We start from the raw sequence: 23,232 nt of genomic DNA on the forward strand, positions 1-23,232 counted from the left end.
CACACCCCAAAGAAAAATCTCAACAACCTTGATGGGTAGATCACTGCCATATATATATATATATATATATATATATATATATATATATATGAAGTTGGACGTGCCTGGTCTAAACCATTGAGCCTCTTGGACTTGCTGATCGGAAGGTCAGCGGTTTGAATCCCTGTGATGGGGTGAGCTCCTGTTGCTCTGTCCCAGCTCCTGCCAACCTAGCAGTTCGAAAGCACACCAGTTCAAGTAGATAAATAATTACCGCTGTGGTGGGAAGGTAAACGGCATTTCAGTGCACTCTGGTTTCCATCACGCTGTTTTGTTGCACCAGAAGCGGTTTAGTCATGCTGGCCACATGACTGACTGTGGACAAATGCTGGCTCCCTTGGCCTGAAAGCGAGATGAGCGCTGCAACCCCATAGCCGCCTTTGACTGGACTTGACTGTCCAGGGGTCTTCTACCTTTACCTTTAACTTCTGTTGTCTACGCTATGAGGTTAGATTACTACAATGTGCTATACATGCTATATTGCAGGGGTGGCCAACTCCCAAGAGACTCTGATCTACTCACAGAGTTAAAAACTGGGAGTGATCTACCCCCTTTTGGGGGGTTCAGGTCAAAGCTGTTGAGTTTTTTTAAGGAAATGAAGCCCTGTTTTGGGGGGTTTAGGTCAAACTTGTTGAGCTTCTTTTAGGAGGGAGGGAGGCCCATTTTTGTTTATGGTTTCAGGTCATAGTTCAGCTTTTTTTAGGGAGGAGGAAAATTTTGGGTGAGCTTTTTTAGGGGTGCCAGTCATCTAGCAGTGATCTACCACAGACATCCAGTGATCTACTGGTAGATCACAATCTACCTGTTGGACGTGCCTGCTATATTGCAATGAAGACAGTTTGGAAACTTCATCTGGTGCAGAATTCAGTGACCATTGGGGCAAGATGGTTTGAGCATATAACACTGATCCTGGTCTGACTGCACTGGCTACCAGTTAGTTTCCGGGCCAAATTCAAAGTGCTGGTTTTGACATATAAAGCCTTACTCAGCTCAGGACCACAGTACCTCAAGGACTACCTCTCCCCATTCCAGACTCTGTGTTCATCATCTGAGGCCCTTCTCCATGTGCCTCCTCTACATGTGAGGTCCAGAAGGTGGCAACACAAGAACAGGCCTTTTCTGCAGTGGCTTGCTGCCTGTGGAATACTCTCCCAGGGAGGCTCGCCTGGCGCCTTCATTCCATATCATAGAATCATAGAGTTGGGTATCGATTGTTCGGGAGCTAAAACGTTCAGGAACTAAGCTGTTCGAAAACCAAGGTACAACTGTAATAGTAAAGCATGATTTCATAGAATCATAGAGTTGGAAGAGACCACAGGGGCCATCCAGTCCAACCCCCTGCCAAGCAGGAAACACCATCAAAGCATTCCTGACAGGTGGCTGTCAAGCCTCCGCTTAAAGACCTCCAAAGAAGGAGACTCCACCACACTCCTTGGCAGCAAATTCCACTGTCAAACAGCTCTTACTGTCAGGAAGTTCTTCCTAATGTTTAGGTGGAATCTTCTTTCTTGTAGCTTGAATCCATTGCTCCGTGTCGGCTTCTCTGGAGCAGCAGAAAACAACCTTTCACCCTCTTCTATATGACATCTTTAGGTGCCAGGTGAAAACATATCTCTATAACCAGGACTTTGACGGAATAAACAATCCATGACCTTTTAAATGTGTTTGGAGCTATTTATCTTTGATTTAATTTTATTATTGTGGATGTCAGTTGACAGAGGAGAAAAATCCACCCTGTTGCCCAACAGTTCCCATGCATTTCAATAGGGCTTGAACCATTGCTGCTAGATTGTGCCCTAAATCAAATTATGCATACGCAAGCATTTCCCCCCCATATATCACATATTGCAAATTTTGAATAAACCAAGAGCGCATTATAACTGGCCTCAGTCCCTTAGGACAGAGCAGCAAGAAAGAATAATTTCACTTAAATAAACCACACGTTATATGGAGTGCCATGATTCCCCCCCCCGTGTTTTCCTTTTCAACCCAAAATAGCCTGGGCCAAGTTGTGTCTAAGTGACTAGGCTGCAGGAGGTTGTTTAACCCTTCCCCTCTGATCATTTTTCAACTCAAAGTTGCTCTCCCCAAGTTGATTTTTTTAAAAAAAAACACCCGTAGCAGGAAAGAGATGAGTTCCGCATATTTCTCCTTGGCTCCACAGGTAAGGGAAAAACATCACCAGCATAAAGGAGAGAGCAATTTTGAGCTGGGAAGTGGGGGGACAGGAGAAGAAGGGGTTAAGCAGCCCAGATATACAGCCTACTGCAGGCAGTTTTGGCTAAAAAAATGAACAGAGGAAAGAATCACAGAACTCCACTTAAGGCTCAGTATACAGCAATCAGCAATTAGACTGGGCACTACTCCTGCTTTTCTTTTCTCTTCCTTTCCAAATTTACCCATATTGTAACAGTTTAGAGAGATTCCACATGGCTCAATAGCTGTTGAGTGGCAGAATGCCACATCCTGGTATTATTATTATTATTATTACTATTGTAAATCCACCTTTCCCTCCACCTCCTCCCTGAAGCTCCCTTGCAAAGCTGGGCTGTGTGCCGTAGCTGGGCTGGCTTCCTCTCTCTCACTCTCTCTCCCCTCCCTTGCCGTTTCATGCAGGTTCTGATTACTATGTACGCTGCTGATGTCAAGCCTCCTTGGGTTGACCCAGCACTCCAGAGGAGGAGCGAAGGCGCTGCGAAACGTCAAGAGCTCCCCCCACCCCAGACACCAACAAAAAAAAATCACAGCCATGCGAGCCATCCCCTTGGACTCAGCTGCTTTCAGAGCACATACATGGCTTGTGTGACAGCAACAGTGCATAGAAGCAGCAGCAGCAGCGACAGCAGCAGCAATGAAATGCAGCTAGCAGCAGCCCTACAGCTGGGAGGCAGGAGGCAGGCAGGCACCAGTCTGGTCCCCGTGGTTGGAATTATCTTCCCCTGAGCCTGTCTGCAGTGTCTCCTCTCCAGCTGTGCCTGCTTTTTTATTATTATTATTATCATTATTATCACGGCTAGGATCCTGCTTGGCGTTTCTTTCCAAATACTCTTGTGGCTTAACTCGGGCGTGCGACTCCCTGGGTGACTGCAGTGTCTTCCCCCTTCCTCCTCCCTCTCTCCTCTTCTGCTGCATCCTTCTCTCCCAGGATGGCGGAGGCTGAATTGCACAGGGAAAGGCTACAAGCTATTGCAGTAAGTCTGCTTCATTTTCCTTGGGTCTTTTGTCTGTGGATGGGGGAAAGTGTGTGTGTGTGTGTGTGTGTGTGTGTGTGTGTGTGTGTGTGTGTGTGATGAGAGAGCAGAAGAAGAAAACGGTGCCCAGGATTCCAGCACATGCGTCGGGACGCAAATGGCAAGCGTTAGATATGCAGGCTCTGGTGAAGTTGTGCTGAGTTCATCTTTCTTTCATTTGTTTACTCCATCGCCTTGACTTGTAGAGCATGATAGATCGGGCTCTGATGGATTTGCACTTCCCAGACACCGGCTTTCGTATCATGTATCACGGCATGCTTGAAACACCCGTGGAAGAGCAGAGAAAAAGCAGGAGGGAGAAATACTATTCATTTCCAGCACAAAAATTTCAGTGCACTGTGGAAATGGTTGGCAGATGGCTTGGAATTGGAACAGTGGTCACTCGGGGGGGGGGCTGGCTTATTTTATGTTCAAGACAGGTGCAGGGCTTTGGTTTTTTTCTGGATCAAAGCCTGCAGCACTGTGGCTTAAACAAAAACTATACCACTTCTGTAGTCGTGGTAAGAATTTTTCAGCAAAGTCAAATATAAATCATCTTAACGATCAGTTTTCAGTGCAACCATAGGCACGCCTTCCCAGAAGTAAGTCCCATTGAGTTCAGCTCCCTAGTGAGCCTGTGTAGGATTGCAGACTAAATAGCTGATCTTCTTGACTGTGAATTGTAACCTCATCTGTTCAGCTGACTAGTTTCCATCACATGCGTTAGGTCAAGTCAAGACATGCGCTTACGGGAGTTCCGAGGGTTCATTGCTTTTCGGTAGCAAAGACGCCTTTCACAACAGTCCTCACAACCATTTTTCAACATCCCAAAGGTCCCGTAAGTGGGAACCCGACATGCCCACATCATGAGCTGTAAATGCTCCAGCACATTTCAAGGTTCTGGATAGCACATGTCCAGCACAGGTCACCACAAGATGGTGTGAACCAGGAAGTGATGGGTAACAATCTGAACATGTATTGGAACATTCCCAGGTCCATTTCCCATGATTAAAAAACAATTCTAATAGAATATGCAGCCTCGTGATATCTTCACCACAAAAGCACCACTACCATTTAGCCTCAAGTAGTTACACTGCGCAAGTTTCTTCACTGACGTTAATGTGAATGGCCCTGTTTGTTTTCTGCAAGCAATCATCTCTTGGGGAGGGGAAGAGTAATCAAAGGCGGAGAGTTTGGGCTCCCCTCTTCATGAAGGACCACAGTCCCTTTTTATGTGCCCTGAGAAACATCAGGCAAGAGCGCCGAAGGTCACTGAAAGGAGATGTGAGCCCACAGTGTGGTGAAATAGCCCCTGAAAGCATTGTTTTCTGCTTAGGCATTTAAAGTCTAAGTTCCACTGCATCACAGTGATTCCGATCTATTTCTGCAGAATCCCAGACAGTGAAATTAACAATCTGAGTCTTAGGACAGTATTTTGAAACTGGACTGGCATTTTCATATTTTTTTAAAAATTGTCTTTGTCTTAAAATTATTCCTAGGGGAAAACTTTAACTTGAATCAAAATGATTGCAATACTCCCAGAGAGCCACACTGTTGTGCTTTCTGCTCATCGGCTATCCCTTCCTGACCTTGTCCTTGAGGTAGCCCCATGAGCTTCATCCAGCTAACAGTAGGGAGGTTTTCCTCTGCACTTTGTGGAACTGATATGCTTAATGGAGCAAAGCTACAGGCTCAGAAGGGCTTGGCTCCGTACATGCAGACGTCTGTGCATCTCAGGTCTGAAGTGAGAAGGCAGAAAATGACTCAGGCCTCTTGGTTTTCAGGAACTCTGCCAGAGTGTTGCCAATGATCAACAGATGTTGTGTTTTACTTAGAGCTGCCCCCAGATGGATTCTATATTTCCTTTGTAGACATAGGAATGGCTTCTGCTCTCGTTACTCTGAGAAGCTGTTTTTCTTAGGTCAGTTAATCCACTAATGCATGCCTTTTAAATTTAAAAATCTGCGGGTCTACTGTGCATTAAATCCTTTGAAATTATTCCCGGAAAACATCAAAAAGGTTCCACTTGTTGGGGAACAAAAAAAAAGTCTGGTGATTTAAAGTGTTTAATATTTTAGCTTTTAAGAATTAGGCAAGTGTGTGTGCTTTTTCCCTCTAAAACCAAGTCTCCAAGCCTTATGCATAGCGAACACACTGTGCTTTGAATTAACTTGTTCAATGTACTTTAATAAGGCACTAACAGGTCGGTCTTAAGGTTTGCTGTGAACAGATAAGCAAAGACCGAGGGCTCTTCCAGACAATCTGTTTATTGAGCGGTCATACTGATTTGCTTGTTCAAAGCTTATGCTTAGAGTCTATCTGTTCTTTATGGAGCATTTGTTCTGATTTGTTTGTACAACGAGCATTTGTACATTTCCTTGCAAGGTGTTTACACATCTTCCTGCTAACCATTAATTCATTCCACTCTTTTGAGTGCATTGCTTCTTTTTAAAAAATTCATTTGTTTTGCTAGAGCAGCAGAGCACTGTAGTCCATTTAATTGCACAGACCCAAATTTCTCGGTACGCATTTGAATCCCTCCCACAAAATACTGATAGGCTGGAGATCCCTCAGATGTCACAAGACAGAACACTACTGGGTGGTGGGGTGGTGGGTGGTTATTAGTGGGAATCAGTAGGTGGGAAGCCGTAATTTTGACTCTCCCTCCCCCCGGCACAATTCAGATCATGTTGCTCACGCTGAACTTATCTTGAAATGAATGGGATCCGAGGCCTAGTTTTGCCTGTTGCAAGAGTTGTTGTTGTTGTTGTTTAGATGCTTAGTCGTGTCCGACTCTTCATGACCCCATGGACCATAGCATGGCAGGCACTCCTGTCTTCCACTGCCTTCCACATTTTGGTCAAACTCATGTTCCTGTTCGTAGCTTCGAGAACACTGTCCAACCATCTCGTCCTCTGTCGTCCCCTTCTCCTTGTGCCCTCCATCTTTCCCAACATCAGGGTCTTTTCCAGGGAGTCTTCTTTTCTCATGAGTATTGGAGCCTCAGCTTCAGGATCTGTCCTTCCAGTGAGCACTCAGGGCTGATTTCCTTCAGAATGGACAGGTTTGATCTTCTTGCAGTCCATGGGACTCTCAAGAATCTCCTCCAGCACCATAATTCAAAAGCATCAATTCTTTGGCAATCAGCCTTCTTTATGGTCCAGCTCTCATTTCCATACATCACTACTGGGAAAACCATAGCTTTAACTATACGGACCTTTGTCGGCAAGGTGATGTCTCTGCTTTTTAAGATGCTGTCTAGGTTTGTCATTGCTTTTCTCCCAAGAAGCAGGCGTCTTTTAATTTCGTGACTGCTGTCACTATCTGCAGTGATCAAGGAGCCCAAGAAAGTAAAATCTCTCACTGGTTGCAAGAGTAGACCAGTTCAAATAGCTGTGAGCAGTGTCTTCTTAGAGAGGTGGGTAAGCAGTCATGCGACTGCCCCTTCTCTCATACACATAATATGGTCCTTTCGCCATTCACAAGCATTCAAAATCATAGTACGAACAATTACACATAAATATGATATCAGTAAGTAAATACAAGAATATCAGCCACCACCCAGCCAAACAATCCATTCAACTAGGTATTAAACCTTACAAATAAACTAAGTTATTCCAAGCTTAAAGCCAAACAGGACAGAGCATAAAGCCAGATATGAAAATGCCCTAGACAGAAGGCCAACTAGCTCCACAAAAGCAGCATAAAACCATCCACAGTTAACCTACAAGTATTTGTTAGGAATCACCCCTCACTTGCTGCATCCTTTCCTGCTGTTCTCACCTGGGTCTACTCTCTCAGTCCCTCCCTAATCTGTCACCTAGGGAGATACTGTTCCTCTTCCATGCCCCATATTCACTCACATTTTCAACATCTGACTTTCAATGTCTCCCATGCACCCTTTCCAACACTGTCTTCCAGGCAACAGGCTTCATGAAGCTTCAGGACAGTGGGGAAGGGCAAGACAGAGGCGTAAGATCCTGCAGAAGGTGAAGCTGTCCCTCATAGTCTCAAATCATCCAAGGCCTGGTTGGGTTGACATTCTTTGGCAAAGGCCATTGATGACCCATATCAAATTTATCTACTCTTCATTTCTATGCCTATTTATGCTGGCCCACAGTATGCAATTAGATTCTAATGCAGTACAGTAGCTATGCACTTTTTTTCTAGCTTCCCCAGAAGCTCAGTGGTAGAGGATCTTGCCCAGGGTCAATTTCTTAGAGTCTCCAGGTAGAGCTGGAAAAAATCTCCAGCCTGAAACCCTAGAGAGTCAGTGTGGACAATACTGAGCTAGTGGGGCCTGACTCAATATCAGGCAATTTCTGAAGTTCCTAACTAGATTAGGAAAACCTCTATTGATTTTGCTGGTGCCTTGTCAGTTCAGTTCAGTTACTGTGTATGCTGGTACATATAATGTCCTTTCAAAGCGGGGTGGGGGTTGAAACCAGGGTGGTTGTTTTTTCAGCCTGAACTCACTGGAACGCAGTTCTGGCACCTCTCAGGTAGGATCCAGATCCAGCACTTCTCAGGTAGGCACCATTGTCATTCTAAGAGAACAAGGGAGGCATTCGTGGTGAGTTCTGGCACCTCTTTGTCCAGGCTGAACGGTGGCAGTGGAGACGCTCCAGTATATCTGAAGGAGCGTCTCCACCCCCATCGTTCAGCCCAGACACTGAGGTCCAGCTCTGAGGGCCTTCTGGCAGTTCCCTCACTGCGAGAAGCGATGTTACGGGGAACCAGGCAGAGGGCCTTCTCGGTGGTGGCGCCCACCCTGTGGAACGCCCTCCCATCAGATGTCAAGGAAATAAACAACTATCTGACCTTAAAAGACATCTAAAGGCTATTAGGGAAGTTTTTAATGTTTGATGCTTTATCATGTTTTTAATATTCTGTTGGGAGCCACCCAACCCAGGCAGATGGGTGGGGTATAAAATTGTTGTTGTTGTTGTTGTTGAAAAATAAGGTAAAACAAAAACACAACCATGAATGATGCAGTATTAGAGCCACTTATCTGGGTCTTAGCCCCATTAACCACATTTCCTAGTCTACTCCAAAACTTAGATAGGCTTGCACTGAAAAACTTTACTGCCATCTTTGAAGCAGTAACTGCAACAGGGGTGGAGGGGAGAGATGGTGTCATTCCTCTAGTTTTTGAGGACAAGGCATTCTCCAAATCTATTTCATCAAAACTTAGGAAAGGGGGAAGGGAATTGCCCTGTAAATACCCCCAGGGTCATTGCTTCTTGTGAGCAATGGGCATTGACTGGTCATTTCTCTTGTTTGGTCATTGTCTCTTGGTCATTTCTCTTGTTTGGTCATTTCTCTTGTAGGGACCAAACTATATTTTGTTGTTGCCTGAGTGAAAGGAGGAATAATTCCTATGGCCTTTTAAACCCAAAGAATCCTTCAAAAAGTGACCTAGTTCAGAATATCCTTACATGACTGCTGATACACATTACTCACGGGGTCACCAAGCCACCCATAAATTGCAAAGCCATGGGGCTGAGCCTGTCTACCCTACCATCAGTTTGCCATCTGCACATCGAAATCCACCTCCTGGGGGGGATGATTTCTAACATTCCAAACCTCTGAGCAGACTGAAGCCATATTGCTTTGGGTTTAAAAGGCCATAAACACACTTCAGGACATGCTGATGTGTCTTGTGGATTCCCCATGGCTTGCGCACATGACACGAGCACGCCCCACGGCATGTGCGCATGGCTGCTGTGGAACTTGGTGGGGGGCAGCCCATTCATCAGTAATTGGGAGCCCTGCCACTCAGCTCTCTTAAAGTGGCAATGGTGCCTGCCTGAGAGGTCCGGCGGGGGGGAGTCCTAAGTATGCGTTTACTGCAATGAGACTGGACAAACTTTTATATTTCTACACTTGTACCCAGCTCTTTTTGCAGAGCTTGCCTATGGTTCTCAGGTTGACCCCAGGCAATGCTCAAAACCAGACCCACTTAGCTTCAGACATAGAACTCTTGTCGCGTACCTTCAGACCAATCTTTGGGCTCCTTGTATTGTGTGTATTATGATATTATGGATTAAATCGTTATAACAAAGGGGGGGAGGCACTATGTAAAATCGCATAGAAAGGTTTTGTGTTCTACAGTGCCATTAGGTGTTGCATGATGTACACATTTTGTACACATTCAAAACACTGGTTTTTGACTAATGTAGCTGAGTCCCCAGAATGCTACCTTACCCGGCATACCTGCAAACCAAGGAATTATAAAGAGAGAGTAAGTTCCAAGGAGTTTTGGCGAACATATTTCTTATAAGCAGTAGAACTCCATCACCCAACGGCTTTTATTATGTCGGTTAGTAGTCCCCATTGTGCTGCACTTGTAGCTGCTCCTATTCTAAGTGTGCTGCAAACTCAGCTGCCTATAAGCAGGTGGGATCCAGATCCAGCACTTCTCAGGTGGGCACCATTGTAATTCTAAGAGAGCAAGGGAGGCATTCATGGTGAGTTCCGGCACCTCTTTGTCCTGGACCTCAGTAGGGACTTTATCCTCTTTCCATCTCTGAGCCAATAACATCCATCTCTTTGACATCTGGTGGGAGGGCATTCAACAGTGCAGGCGCCACCACCGAGAAGGCCCTCTGCCGGGTTCCCTGTAACTTGGCTTCTTGCAGCGAGGGAACCGCCAGAAGGCCCTCGGCACTGGACCTCAGTGTCCGGGCAGAATGATGGGAGTGAAGACTTCAGGTATACTGGGCCAAGGCTGTTTAGGGCAGGGGTCCCCAAACTAAGGCCCGGGGGCCGGATGTGGCCCAATCACCTTCTAAATCTGGCCCGTGGACGGTCCAGGAATCAGCATGTTTTTACATGAGTAGAATGTGTTCTTTTATTTAAAATGCATATCTGGGTTATTTGTGGGGCATAGGAATTCATTCATATATTTTTTCAAAATATAGTCCGGCCCCCCACAAGGTCTGAGGGACAGTGGACCCGTCCCCCTGCTGAAAAAGTTTGCTGACCACTGGTTTAGGGGTTTAAAGGTCAGCAGCAACACTTTGAATTGTGCTCAGAAACGTACTGGAAGCCAATGTAGGTCTTTCAGGACCGGTGTTATATGGTCTCGGCAGCCGCTCCCAGGCACCAGTCTAGCTGCCATATTCTGGATTAGTTGTAGTTTCTGGGTCACCTTCAAAGGTAGCCCCACATAGAGGGCATTGCAGTAGTCCAAGCAGGAGATAACTAGAGCATGCACCACTCTGGCGAGACAATCCGCGGACAGGACTATAAGCCTATATGCCTATAAGCTGCATACCTCAATTGCACAACACCTGAGTGAATTGATGCCTGGGAAGGCGAGAGCGATCTTTGTGAATGAAAAGAGGGCCTGGCCCAGTGGACCTCAAATCCAGATACCTCTTGGTGTCCTTTACCAGGCAGGAGCCTTTCTGATTTGAAGCCCCCAGTCTGACTATGGTGCCTTTACCCAATTGATCAGTTTTGGAGGAGCGAATAACTAGTTCAGAGGTAAGGTAAAGGGACCCCTGACCGTTAGGTCCAGTCACGGACGACTCTGGGGGATAGCTGCCCACTTTCGGATTTGAAAATAAGGGATCAGCAGCCTCACCTGAGTGTCCCAGGGGCAGTGCCCTACGGTATATCTAACAATCCAGGATAGCAGTGGGAAACAGCGCTTGAATAAGGGAATTTCCAGCAAAAAAAAAGGGAGGGTTGACAGCTATGCTCTGGGGTTGTGGTGCTCATCTCGCTCTATAGGCTGGGGGAGCCGGCATTTGTCCACAGACAGCTTCCGGGTCATGTGGCCAGCATGGCTAAGCCACTTCTGGTGAACCAGAGCAGCTCACAGAAACGCCGTTTCATTTGTGCTTAAATATAGCTAATTCACAAGTTTCCAAATTCTTAATATGACAGTGTGCTTAACCCAAAATACGTCAGATCAGAATGATGCCATGACACGTAGCACTTCTCAATGTGCACTGGTCTTTAGAATGGGGACAGGGAGAGAATAAAATAGGGGTAGGCACACAGGGCCGTCTTTAGCATATGCGCCGCCGGGGTGCAAATATCTGCCAAGCACTTTTATTCCAAGTGGACCCTCTTATTTTTTTGCAGCTTTATGGACACAGCACACAGCTCAGCTCATCGATGTTGTTGTTGTTGTTGTTGTTGTTAAATAAACAGGGCAAAACGATCTGTAATCTGCTATCTGTGTAAAGGTAAAGGGACCCCTGACTGTTAGGTCCAGTTGCAGACAACTCTGGGGTTCTGGCACTCATTTCACTTTACTGGCTGAGAGAGCAGCTTCCGGGTCATGTGAGCAGCATGACTAAGCCGCTTCTGGCGAACCAGAGCAGCACATGGAAACGCCATTTACCTTCCTGCTGCAGCATTACCTATTTATCTACTTGCACTTTGACGTGCTTTCGAACTGCTCGGTGGGCAGGAGCTGGGACAGAACAACGGGAGCTCACTCCATCACGGGGATTCAAACTGCCAACCTTCTGATCGGCAAGCCCTAGGCTCTGTGGTTTAGACCACAATGCCACCCACATCCCAGTTCAGAGGTACTCATAGTTATATCTCGCAGCAAGATGCCTATATAATTAAGACCTTGGAGCAGAGAGTAAAAGCAAGATGTCCGTATAATTTATAGCTGAAATCTGCATTTTTGCAGCATTACTGCGCCCCCCTTTTCTTTTCTTTTTTTAAAAAGACATTTAGATGGTATGAAGAAGAATGATTTCTGAACAGAAATAAGCCTGGACATGGGCAGAACACGGACTCCCAATACTGGAATCCCACTAACAGATTGATCATTAGAGGCTGTAGGTCAAAGGATGAGCTGCCTTGATTAAATCATCTGTCATGTTGCCGCGGTCAACAGAGACAGATGTTTAAGATATGCAAAAGGTACCTTGGAAGACTGCCGTTAATGTTTCAGCAGTAGTAGAGAACATGCCCAGGATCAAGAGCTGTTACCTTATGTAGATTTATAGCCAGCCTCGCCACCACCGAAGGTTTGGCAGAGGTAACAGATTAAAGATCTGTATAACATAAACTGGGCTTAAATTATTTAACAGACAAAGCACCACAATCCCCAACCCTCTGCTATCTCAGGGTCACATCATACGCCAGCCTTTTTTGAGCAAGTTATTCTTAAAACATCCCTCTGAAAATGTAATGGGAATGAGACAAACACTGGAAGAAACTAACTTACAGGGACGCTCAATACTACAGGTCAGGCATCAGATGACAAATACAAAGACCATAAAAACCTAGAATTGTAGAGTTGGAAAGGACCCCAAGGGTCATCTAGTCCAAACCCCTGCAACACAGGAATCTCAGCTAAATCATCCATGACAGATGGCCACCCAACCTCTGCTTGAAAACCTCCAATTAGGAGAGTCCACCACCTCTTGTGTGAGTCTGTTTCACTGTCTAACAGCTCTTAGTGACAAAAAGGTCTTCCTGATGTTGAGTCAGAATCGCCTTTCTTGTAACTTGAATCCATTAGTTCAGGTCCTACAACTCCCATGATCCCTAGCTAGCAGGACCAGTGGTCAGGGATGGTGGGAATTGTAGTCTCAAAACATCTGGAGGGCCTAGGTTGAGGAAGCCTGTCCTAGCCTCTGGACCAGGAGAAAACAAGTTTTCTCCATCCTGCATGGGGCAGCCCTTCAGATATTTGAAGACTCCTGCCCAATCTCCTCTCAATTTCCTCTTTACCAGGGTAAACATACCCAATTCTATCAACCATTCCTCATAAGGCTTGGTTTCCAGACCCTTGGTCATCTTAGCCACCCTCCTTGGCACACATTCCAGCTTGTCAACATCCTTCTTAAATTGTGTTGCAAAGTGTCCTGAACCTTGGTGTGCCTGGTGACCAGTCCCACTGGTGTTTACAGCCCCAATGGCAAATGCTAGCAAGTAGTCCAGAAGTCCAACAGGTCAGAAAAAACTGTCCATGTTCAATACAGCAAGCCCAGTCCAACTGTCAGGCCAGGTTCCTGCCTCTACAGCCGATCCAGAGTCTGGGAACCTTGAGTTCATTCCTGAAAAACCACAGTGGAGCTCCTAGGACACCCAAGCTGTGGTCCATCAACATGGGAAGTTGAACAGACACAGCACCTCAGCTCTGCTTCCCTTTTGCAACATCTGGGCATGGGACCCTCACCTGTCCGGAGCACAGGAAAAAATTAAGTCATAAATTAAATTGTTATAACCAAAGGGGGGGAAACTCTATGTAAAATTGGGTAGCCAAAGTTTTGTGCTCTATAGTGCCATCTGTTGTCACATGTTTATAATAGAATTATAATTATATAATTGACTGAGTATAGCTGAGTCCATCATCTAGATCAGGCATAGGCAAACTCGGCCCTCCAGATGTTTTGGGACTACAACTCCCATCATCCCTAGCTAACAGGACCAGTGGTCAGGGATGATAGGAGTTGTAATCCCAAAACATCTGGAGGGCCAAGTTTGCCTATGCCTGGTCTAGATCCTGTCATTTCTACCCATGAGGATCACCTGCTTCTGCTGTCCTGGTCTGTTCCTTACCTGAAGGACTTGTGCCAGAGATCAGCCAGGTCAGGCACTGGCCAAGGGTCTCGATGGCTCAGAAGGGGCCCCTCACCAGCCCAGCTGGGAAATTCATAGATCCATGTGCTATGGCACTGAACTGTGAGTAAACTAAAGTAGCAGTTGGCAGCTGTAGATGAACAGTGTGCTTGGCTTCCATTCAAAAGCGGTATTGCCACTCACTCAACATAAAAATACAATGGGAGGGCAGTGATGAGGGAAATTATAGCTGCCAACATGGCAGCAGTAGCAAAAAGAGAGAGGAAAGTATAGCCACATGTGTGTGTGTGTGTGTGTGTGTGTGTGTGGTGTGTTGGAGGAGTGGAGATGTATTGACAACACTATGGCGGAGGCCCCCTGAAATTTAGTACCAGCCCATAATATCTGCCTCAGGCCTTCTGGGTTTTCCTAGGCCATTCTAGCTCATCGAACTTGATCATCCCTTATCTGCCTGATTTTCCCATGACTCTTTCCCTGGACTTTCCAAGTTCTGCCTTCGTCCAATCAGATTCTGCCATGACTCTGCTTAATCTTGCTTTGGCCTGTCCTTGTCCAGTGTAGACCAGTGGGGTTGTTTGTTTGTTTTTAAAAAAAAGAGTTCGCCATTCTAGCTAGCTAATGGCCTCTCTTTTCTCGTTGTAAATCTAGAAGTGTGAGATCCATTACTCTGAACAATTTCCTGCTTCTCATGTTTAATTTCTGACCCTATGTCATGGGCAAGTTTATTTTTGCTGTGTGATAATTTAGAATTTCCTTGTCTAAAACAAATAAAGGGCCTTTTGTGTTTGTGCTTTGAAGGAGTAGCTAATGTAATCTGTCAAAGCCTTCCTTTGAGGTCGACTGAGATTGGAACGCTAATATCCTTTCCGTTTTTGGCAAATGCCCTCACATGCTTTTAGATATATTTCTTTTAAATAGCTGATCAGATTGTGCAATACCACTATGGCTCCAGATACGACAGTTCCATTTGCTGTGTGTGGCTTTTGTTAAGGGTCTGGCATTGATTTCTTCTCTTAGGGTTCCAGAATGTCATAGCAAAAAATGTACCCCAGTGTTCCGATTTGCAAAAAACAAAGCAAGCACACACCCACACCCCAACTCTGATAAAAATTAAGGGCCCCATTATCACTTTTGTGTATTCATGAAGACCTCACTCGTGTTTCAGGCAGACAGGTATACCAAACCAATTAAATCCTAGCATGCCTGACACTTGGGTGGCGATGGGCAAAAAAGAGAGAAAACGCATTGCACACGAAAGAATCTAAAAGGGGACACCAGTTTGCATTCAAAGTGCATATGGCATATAGATGCAAATTTAGAAATAACTAGCTGGCCCAGCCACGCGTTGCTGTGGGTTTTTTCTGTTAAATGGACCTTTTCCTATTAAATGAACCTTCAGAGTCTCCCTTTAGAGTCCCCTCACCTGCCCTGTCCCAACCCTGACTCCCCTACTGTAAGACTCCCCCACCCATGTGTGTTCCTGAAAATGTCCCCACCCACCCCCCACTGCTTTGGCTAACTCAGGGTCCTACCTCCCCGCAATGGCTATGTGTTTTTCCCCCTCCCTTTGTTGTGCCTCATCCCTGTGATTCCCCCACCCTGTGAAAGGCCCATATTCTGTTTGTTTTTGCCTGTGGCCTACTGGGCAATGTTGTGGCCTACTCAGTTTTGGCCTGTCCCACCCCACCCCACCCCCCACTGCTTTGGCTGACTCAGGGTCCTCCCTCCCCCATGGTTGTTGTGCCTCATCCCTGTGCCGCCCCCCCCCATTGTGAAAGGCCCTATTCTGTTTGTTTTTCCCTGCTTGGCAATGCTGCGGCCTATTGAAAAAGCTGGGCCTTGTTGCTGCAAAAGGCCTGTTTTCAGTTGGTTGCTGTGGAATTTTTTGATGTCATCTGGTGGCACAGCTATTGGATGCTGCTGAAGTCTTCAGAGCTTCTGCTGGTGATGTATAATTTGCACACCACTTTTTTGTGTTTAATCATTATTTTAGGTGTGAAAGGTGTGCTTTTGGGGGGGGGGGATTACACCAGATCCCTCCCTGGTGGGCATGGAACGTTGTGGCCAAATTTGTTACTGTTCAGTGGTTATGGAGAAAGGCTGCTTCATCCGCGTGCACAATGCCTACATTTATATGTATATAGATTGCTGTACTGTAATTTAAATAGAAATACAAGACATCTCACTGATAGGGAACAAAATTGCGACTAGGTGTTCCGTGCTGCCTACTCGTTTTACTGTCCAGCGCTAACTGCTGACCAAAGCCCCAACTGCCCCTTTTTATGGGTCTTTGCCTTTAAACAGGACTTGATCAGATAGCCCTTCAAATCAATGACACCTTAAAACAGAGGAATGTCCTCCGACAGCTGCAGAGAAACATCCTCTGTGAAGTAGGACACATGGTCATCCTACCTGACTCCGAGACAACAATTGTCAGGAGCGAGCTGCCAGTAAAACACATTGTACAAGTTGCAGTTGTCTCTTTTTAGCAAAAACATGATTTGCACAGACTTGGCGGAGCGTCAGGCCTGATAAGCCACAGCAGCTCATACCTGGTAGGTTTGGATCAGTTATCGAGACTGAAAGTCCTCACAGCCATCTGAGTGCCCTCCTCTCCCGGGTTTTCCCCCAGGCAATCAGAGACTGAGCCTGTGTGAAGTTAACCACTCTTTTCATGCCTCTTCTGGCTCTGGAAGAGCAGAGGGGAGGGGAGCTTGTGCCACTTCACCAGCCTGATTCATCTCTCCCTCTTGGCCTCTCTCCTCCCATTTCAGCTTCTGCATCTAACTGTGGACTTCTCTCTGCCACAGACTCCCAGCTCACCAAGCCCTGTTAACTCTTCAGCTTCTGACACTTCCTCCTCCCAGTCTTTTCCCTCTGACCCCTCATTGTTGTCCCACCACAAATCCCCGGGCTCTGACCCTTCTTCCATTGGGGCTTCCCAAGCTAGTTCCTTCTCTGTATGGGAACTCCTCCTTTTCTCTATATGGAGCATTTTCTGGGAGAAGCAGTGGAAAGGGTGCGGTGCTTAATACCTTTTCCAATACTTGGCTTGGGCCTTCCATTTGGAGTAGGGGTTGTGAACTGGTGGACCTCCAGACATTGCTGGACTACAATTCCCATCATCCTTAACCATTTGGCCATGCTGGCTGGGGCTGACAGAAGTACCAACTTATTCTGGAGGGTCACAGGTTCTCTGATTGCAAGAGGATGACATTGTTCTTAAAAACAAAACAAAAAAAACATTTCTGGTCTTGCCAAATCTTGTTAGGAGAGCTTTCCCATCGCAAATTGATTTTTGCTTGAAAGCTCATGCTGCAGCTCCTGGTGGCATTATAATAGTCAGTGTTCTGCAATCAAAATCAAATCAGAGCACATTTAAAGAATTTGGTGTAAGCTCTTAAGAACCATTGTGAGTCTGGGCTTTGCATGCTTGGTATTCTTTGGGTACAATACTCTAGTAATCAGGTAATTTCTCCCTTCGGGGGAAAATGAGCACATGTACTTAGTCAGAGTGGGTGGTTATTTCAAGAGGCAATTCTGGCCACATTAAAAACCATTTCTGCAGTTAAAAGCTATAGAAGAATTTCAGAGCAGCTTGCATAACAGAGTGTACAAAGTAGTAAGTCTCCCTTCTTGTCTGTAGATTTGTGTCTTCACTCCATATCAATTTAGTTAGATATTAGATCGGTTGTTTTTATTACCTGTGCGAAACAATCAGATGAAAACTCTAATGGGTTTTAAAGATGGAGAATGCCACAACACATTTTACTATGTGGGTATCTATTGCTGAAAATATAACTCAGGGCTGAGGAACTTTTCACCCTCCAGAAGTTGTTTGACACGAAAGCTCATACCAAAATAAAAACTTAGTTGGTCTTTAAGGTGCTACTGAAGGAATTTTTCTATTTTGCTTCGAGTCAGACCAACACGGCTACCTACCTGTACCTTGTACGAGTGTTTTACATGTGAGGAAACAGAATGCTGGAATAGAGATGTGATTTGCCCACACTGCAAGAGAAGAGGGGAAAGACTGATCATAAACACAAGGCTCCTTCACATTAAGCCAAAGCATAATTTAGTATTAATGTACAAATACAGCCATGGTGTGTGTGTGTGTATAGACTTGGCAAAATAACTTGGTTATTGGTAGCTAACATAAGGACCTCCAGATGTTGCTGGAACACATCTCCCATCATCCTGAACCACTGGTTTTGCTGCCTGGGGCTGATGGAACCCTCTAGGTTAGATTACTGCAATGTGTTACTCATAGGGCTGCCTCTGGAGAAAGTTTGGAAGCTTTAGCTGGTGCATAATTTGGTGGTCAGGTTGCTCACCTGGGACAAGACGGTTTGAGCATATCACACCAATCCTGGCCTGACTGCACTGGCTGCCAGTTAGTTTCCAGGCCCAATTCAAAGTGCAGGTTTTGACCAGTGGGACCTCGCAAGACGAATGCCCTGCAAGACGAATTTTTCGCAAGACGAATGCGTCTTGCGATCTGATGGTGACTCACAAGACAAATTCTTTTTTTGAAAAAATTGTCTTGCGAATCGCGGTTTCCCATAGGAATTCTGGATCCAGTGCCGGATTCTGGATCAGAATGAGCAGACATGTTTCCCACACCTTGTTACACTGTAAATAGAATGCACTAATAAAGACTGTTAAAAGACAAGCATGTGGAAGGTCGTTACTCTGGAGTAGTCGCAATAACCCCTGACAGGATCATTATTGTTTTGTTATTTTGGTTTAATTATTTACTTGTTATTTATCTTGTATTTTATTCAGTGAACTGCCCTGAGATCTCTTGATGGTAATAAGAAAGAAAGAAATGTAGGTAAAGGTAAAAGACCCCTGGACGGTTAAGTCCAAAGGTGACTATGGGTTGTGACACTCATCTTGCTTTCAGGTTGAGGGAGCCCGTGTTTGTCCGCAGACAGCAGGGCTGTCTTAAGCACCTTTTGCGCCCTGGTGCCGTGGTGCGACGGATCCCTCCGCCGCCCCCTGCTGCCCCGTTTTCCAGCGCGACGGGCGGCCGGGCTCAGTGCGCAGCGCAGTCGCCAAGAGCGCTGCTGTGCGACGGGGGCACGCGGGGGCTTGCTGCGTGGCGGAGCAGCCGGCGGGCAGGCAGGCGCGGCTGCGTGGCACCCCCCCCTGGCGAGCCGGCGCCATGGCGCCCTGCGCCACCCAGCCTGGTCATAGAGCCGGCCCTGGCAGACCGCTTTCTGGGTCATGTGGTCAGTAGGAATAAACCACTTCTGGCGCAGCGGGACACCGCAATCGAAACCACGTCGCACGCGCCAGAGCGGTACCTATTTATCTTTTTGATCTTTTTTTTATTGAGTGTTTTCTTGGTTTACAAAGGTAATGCAGTGTCTCATATTTTTTCCATTGTTATACATCAATCTTGCTTGTTGAGACATTAGGAGGAAGCGGGGGGAAAGAGTACCTATTTATATACTTGCACTGGCATGCTTTCGAACTGCTAGGTTGGCAGGGGCTAGAACAGAGCAATGGGAGCTCACCCTGTTGTGCGGATTCAAACCGCCAACCTTCTGATCGGCAAGCCCAAGAGGCTCAGTGCTTTAGACTACAGCGCCACCCGTATCCCTTAAATAACTAGCATCCAGCAATATTTGGATGACAACACAAAGGCTACCCCTATATTACATGTTAAAGACACTACTGTATATGGATTATAAGGACACAGATAAAAACAGGTGTCCGTATCCAAGGTGGAGCTATAGTCATAAGGCACCTGTGTCATGCAGATCAGGTGTGTCTTAGCAAATTTGCTTCTCTTTTCCTCCTTGATTAAGCTGACCTATTTCACCTCGAGGGCTTTTTTTTCTTTTGAAACCTCTGGTGTAGGAAACTGGCCACTTTAAAGGTTTCTATGAGCTGTGAAACTTCTGGAATCCGAATTCTTTCCTCTGGCCGACATCCTAGAAGGCTGTCTGTGCCTGGGTTTGACATTCTTGAAGTGTCAGGGCCCAAATAGCTTTATTCATTGGTCGCAGGAGAGCCCAGCAGTCCACTTGGAATTGCATTGCCTCATAGTGGGTAGCGGTGACTTCCATTCTGTCTGGTGTTTTGACTTCTGGAGCCGAATGGCACAGCTGTAAAGCAGCTGTGTTTCATTTATGTTCAAGAACAAGGCCCCATTGTCCGTCTCAAATATAATTTACCCCCTCCCTTTCTCCCACGCTCCTCATTCATTATTATCTACCCTGCCTTCCTATACATTTTTGGCCGCTTACGGGGAAAGTAGCAACAGAGAGAGGCGTAGTTCACACTACGAAGCCTGTCATTCACATATTGTCAACATCTATCAGTAAGAAACTGCAGTCACGTCTGCATTTCTTTTGGCACAATACAATAAATACAATAAATTGGCTCAGAAACTGGCATAATTGAGAGTGGAGTCATTTCCGTATGTTTTCTGTACATAGAATGCATATGTGTAGGGGGGGGTGGCATCACTGGCAGAGGAAGGGGGTGCGGGGGTGCGGTTTGCCCCGGGTGTCATCCCTGAGGGGGGTGACATCACCGCCCCGCCCCCTGGGACGCTCACCGCAGGTAGCTAGCCCTGCCCCCAGGTGCCAAAGCAGCAAGCTCTGCCTCTGGGTAGCATGGTGGTAGGATCTGCCCCACACCCTCGAAAGCACGTCAAAGTGCAAGTAGATAAATAGGAACTGCTACAGCGGGAAGGTAAACGGTGTTTCCATGTGCTGCTCTGGTTTGCCAGAAGCGGCTTTGTCATGCTGGCCACATGACCTGGAAGCTGTACGCCGGCTCCCTCGGCCAATAATGCGAGATGAGCGCGCAACCCCAGAGTCGGTCACGACTGGACCTAATGGTCAGGGGTCCCTTTACCCTTTACCTTTTAGGATCTGCCCCACACCCACTTACTTCTTATCAATGTGGAAGCAAATACATGTACACTTGGATGCATGTATTATTTCATCAGGCACTGAAGTGCGCACGATCAGGGTTCGAAATTGTGCTCGTCCTGTGTGCATACAGCAAGACTGTAGCCCCGTGTGTGGACTGTGGCGAGGCCTGAGGGGCCTGGGGCCAGCAAACATAGTCCCACTCTCCCCATCACATGAGTGCTATCAGGTGAGAGGGATCAAGCACCCAAATAGGGCTAGTGTGGTGCATTGTGAGTGAAGCCTCACACCCCTGTCTTCAGCCAGCAACTCACTAACTGACTGGTTTGCGAACCAGTCAGTTCTGGTTTGCGAACCAGTCAGTGTTCTGGTTTGCGAACTATTTTTGGAAGCCGAACATCCGACGGGGCTTCTGTGGCTTCTGATTGGCTGCAGGAGCTTCCTGAAGCCAATCAGAAGCCGTACTTTGGTTTTCAAACATTTTGGAAGTCAAACGGACTTCCGGAACAGATTTCGTTCAACTTTCAAGGAACGGCTTTAACTTTGTTTTGTTTTTATAAGGTATTAAAAATGATCTCTAATTAATGCTTTTTCTCAATATACTGTTCTGGGGTTATGTGTTTGTGTGTTTTTAAATAATCTTGAATGGGCCTTGACACCTTGCTGCTGTGAGTCTTCACCTCCAAACTGTTGAAATCTGGCCCACTTCACACCTCCAGGTTCAGAAAGCCACTGGGCTGTGTTCACAAGCGGGATCTATGTTCTGCTGCCTCTGGTTGTCATAGGCACATAATAAATACTATCTTGCCTGCTTCCCCCTCCTCTCCATTTCTTTTCCCTTTTATTTTATCCTTGCCTCACTGAAAGATGAGCCAGCAGCATAAAGCCAAGAGTAACAAAGCGCAAGGTTCTTTTACCAACAGTTTAGTTCGTGGATTTTTTTTAAAAAAAATATATGCAGGTGGGTGATCACCACAGTGATATACAGTGGTACCTCGGTTTATGAACACAATTGGTTCTGGAAGTCTGTTCATAAACTGAAGTGTTCATAAACTGAAGCGAACTTTCCCATTGAAAGTAATGGAAAGTGGATTAATCCGTTCCAGACGGGTCCGCGGAGTACTCAACCTGAAGCGTGGGTGTAACCCGAAGCATGGGTGTAATTGGTTCCAGAAGTCTGTTCATAAACTGAAGCATTCATAAACTGAAGCGAACTTTCCCATTGAAAGTAATGGAAAGTGGATTAATCCATTCCAGATGGGTCCGCGGCGTTCGTAAACCGAAAATTCATAAACCGAGGTTCCACTGTACCTCAGAAGACCTCAATTCGGGGGTAGCCAATGTGATGCTCTGCATATGTTATTGAACTTTAACTCCCATCTGCCCCAGCTAGCATGGTCAGTGGTCATGGATGGGGGTGACTGAAAAAAAATAATTTATGCAAATTCTCCCGGATTAAGGTGTGGATTATTTGTCTCCAAGTTTTGTCATAAAAAGAGCCAGCCATAGCAGGCCAATGGCCCATCTAGTCTAACATCCTGTTCTTACAGTGGCGCCGCCATTTGCATGTGGAGACCCTCGAACCTAGGCCTAGAAATAAATTCAGACATGACTCATATTTTTGGTTTGGTTTTTGGCAGAATTTAGGCCACAGCTTTATTGATTACAAATCAAGTGAGTGGTTGCATAGGCTCTGGTTCCCAAAGCTGACTCAGGGCACCCACAAGTCAGCATACAGGTTCACACCTGGGCCTGATTCCCCCACATGTGCCCAGACACTGGATAGGGCACCCGCTGGGAAATACCAACCATTGGTCAAATGGATTCCTTTAAAGCAGGCATCCCCGAACTTCGGCCCTCCAGATGTTTTGGCCTACAACTCCCATGATCCCTAGCTAACAGGACCAGTGGTCGGGGAAGATGGGAATTGTAGTCCAAAACATCTGGAGGGCCAAAGTTTGGGGATGCCTGCTTTAGAGGAATACCGGTTTTGATAGGGTGATAAGGTCTCATTCCACCCCTATCAGCATGAACCAGAGCCTATCCGCAACCTTACAAGTTGTGACGATTTGCTATGCAGCAGGCAAAACCCAAATGGCACAGCCAATCAGCCAAGCTATCCATCAGTATCTCAGCAACGTTCACAAAAGCTTATCATCTGTGTATTGCAGATATGACGCTGAGAGATATTGGCTTGCCTAAAGTCAGTTAGTGAGTTTGAATTGTGCCCATATTATGGGCGTCCCTATTTTCATCAGAGAAATGTTGGAGGGTATGCAATAATTAACTATTGATGTGAGAGATGGTTTTCTACTCTCTTTGTTGGGTAGCAAATGAGTCCTAGATAGCAGAAGCCCCGCATGTGTGGCTGGAGATCGGTGTCTACCTGGCTGTACCCCCTTTTGCCACATCCACCATTGGTGTGTGACTTCTGGAAGGTTGCCCCTGGGGGATCATGACCCTCAGGCTTAGGAAGCTTCCCCACACCTGACACAGCATGTCACCGG

General features: G+C 46.3%; 1 protein-coding gene across 4 annotated transcripts in view; it reads left to right on the forward strand.

Annotated features, from left to right (window-relative positions):
- Positions 1-2,708: 2,708 nt before the first annotated feature.
- Positions 2,709-23,232, forward strand: part of PALM2AKAP2 (PALM2 and AKAP2 fusion) — a 228,989-nt gene continuing 208,465 nt past the window's right edge. For all 4 annotated transcript variants that reach the window (XM_035097033.3, XM_035097034.3, XM_035097032.3 and 1 more), the window contains exon 1: positions 2,709-3,230. In XM_035097033.3, the coding sequence (XP_034952924.3) occupies positions 3,186-3,230 (45 nt within the window). In that variant the 5' untranslated portion in view covers positions 2,709-3,185. The remainder of the gene's footprint in view (positions 3,231-23,232) is intronic.

The sequence above is a fragment of the Zootoca vivipara genome, chromosome 15 (assembly GCF_965207765.1).
Source record: "Zootoca vivipara chromosome 15, rZooViv2.hap1.1, whole genome shotgun sequence".
Lineage (NCBI taxonomy): Eukaryota > Metazoa > Chordata > Lepidosauria > Squamata > Lacertidae > Zootoca > Zootoca vivipara.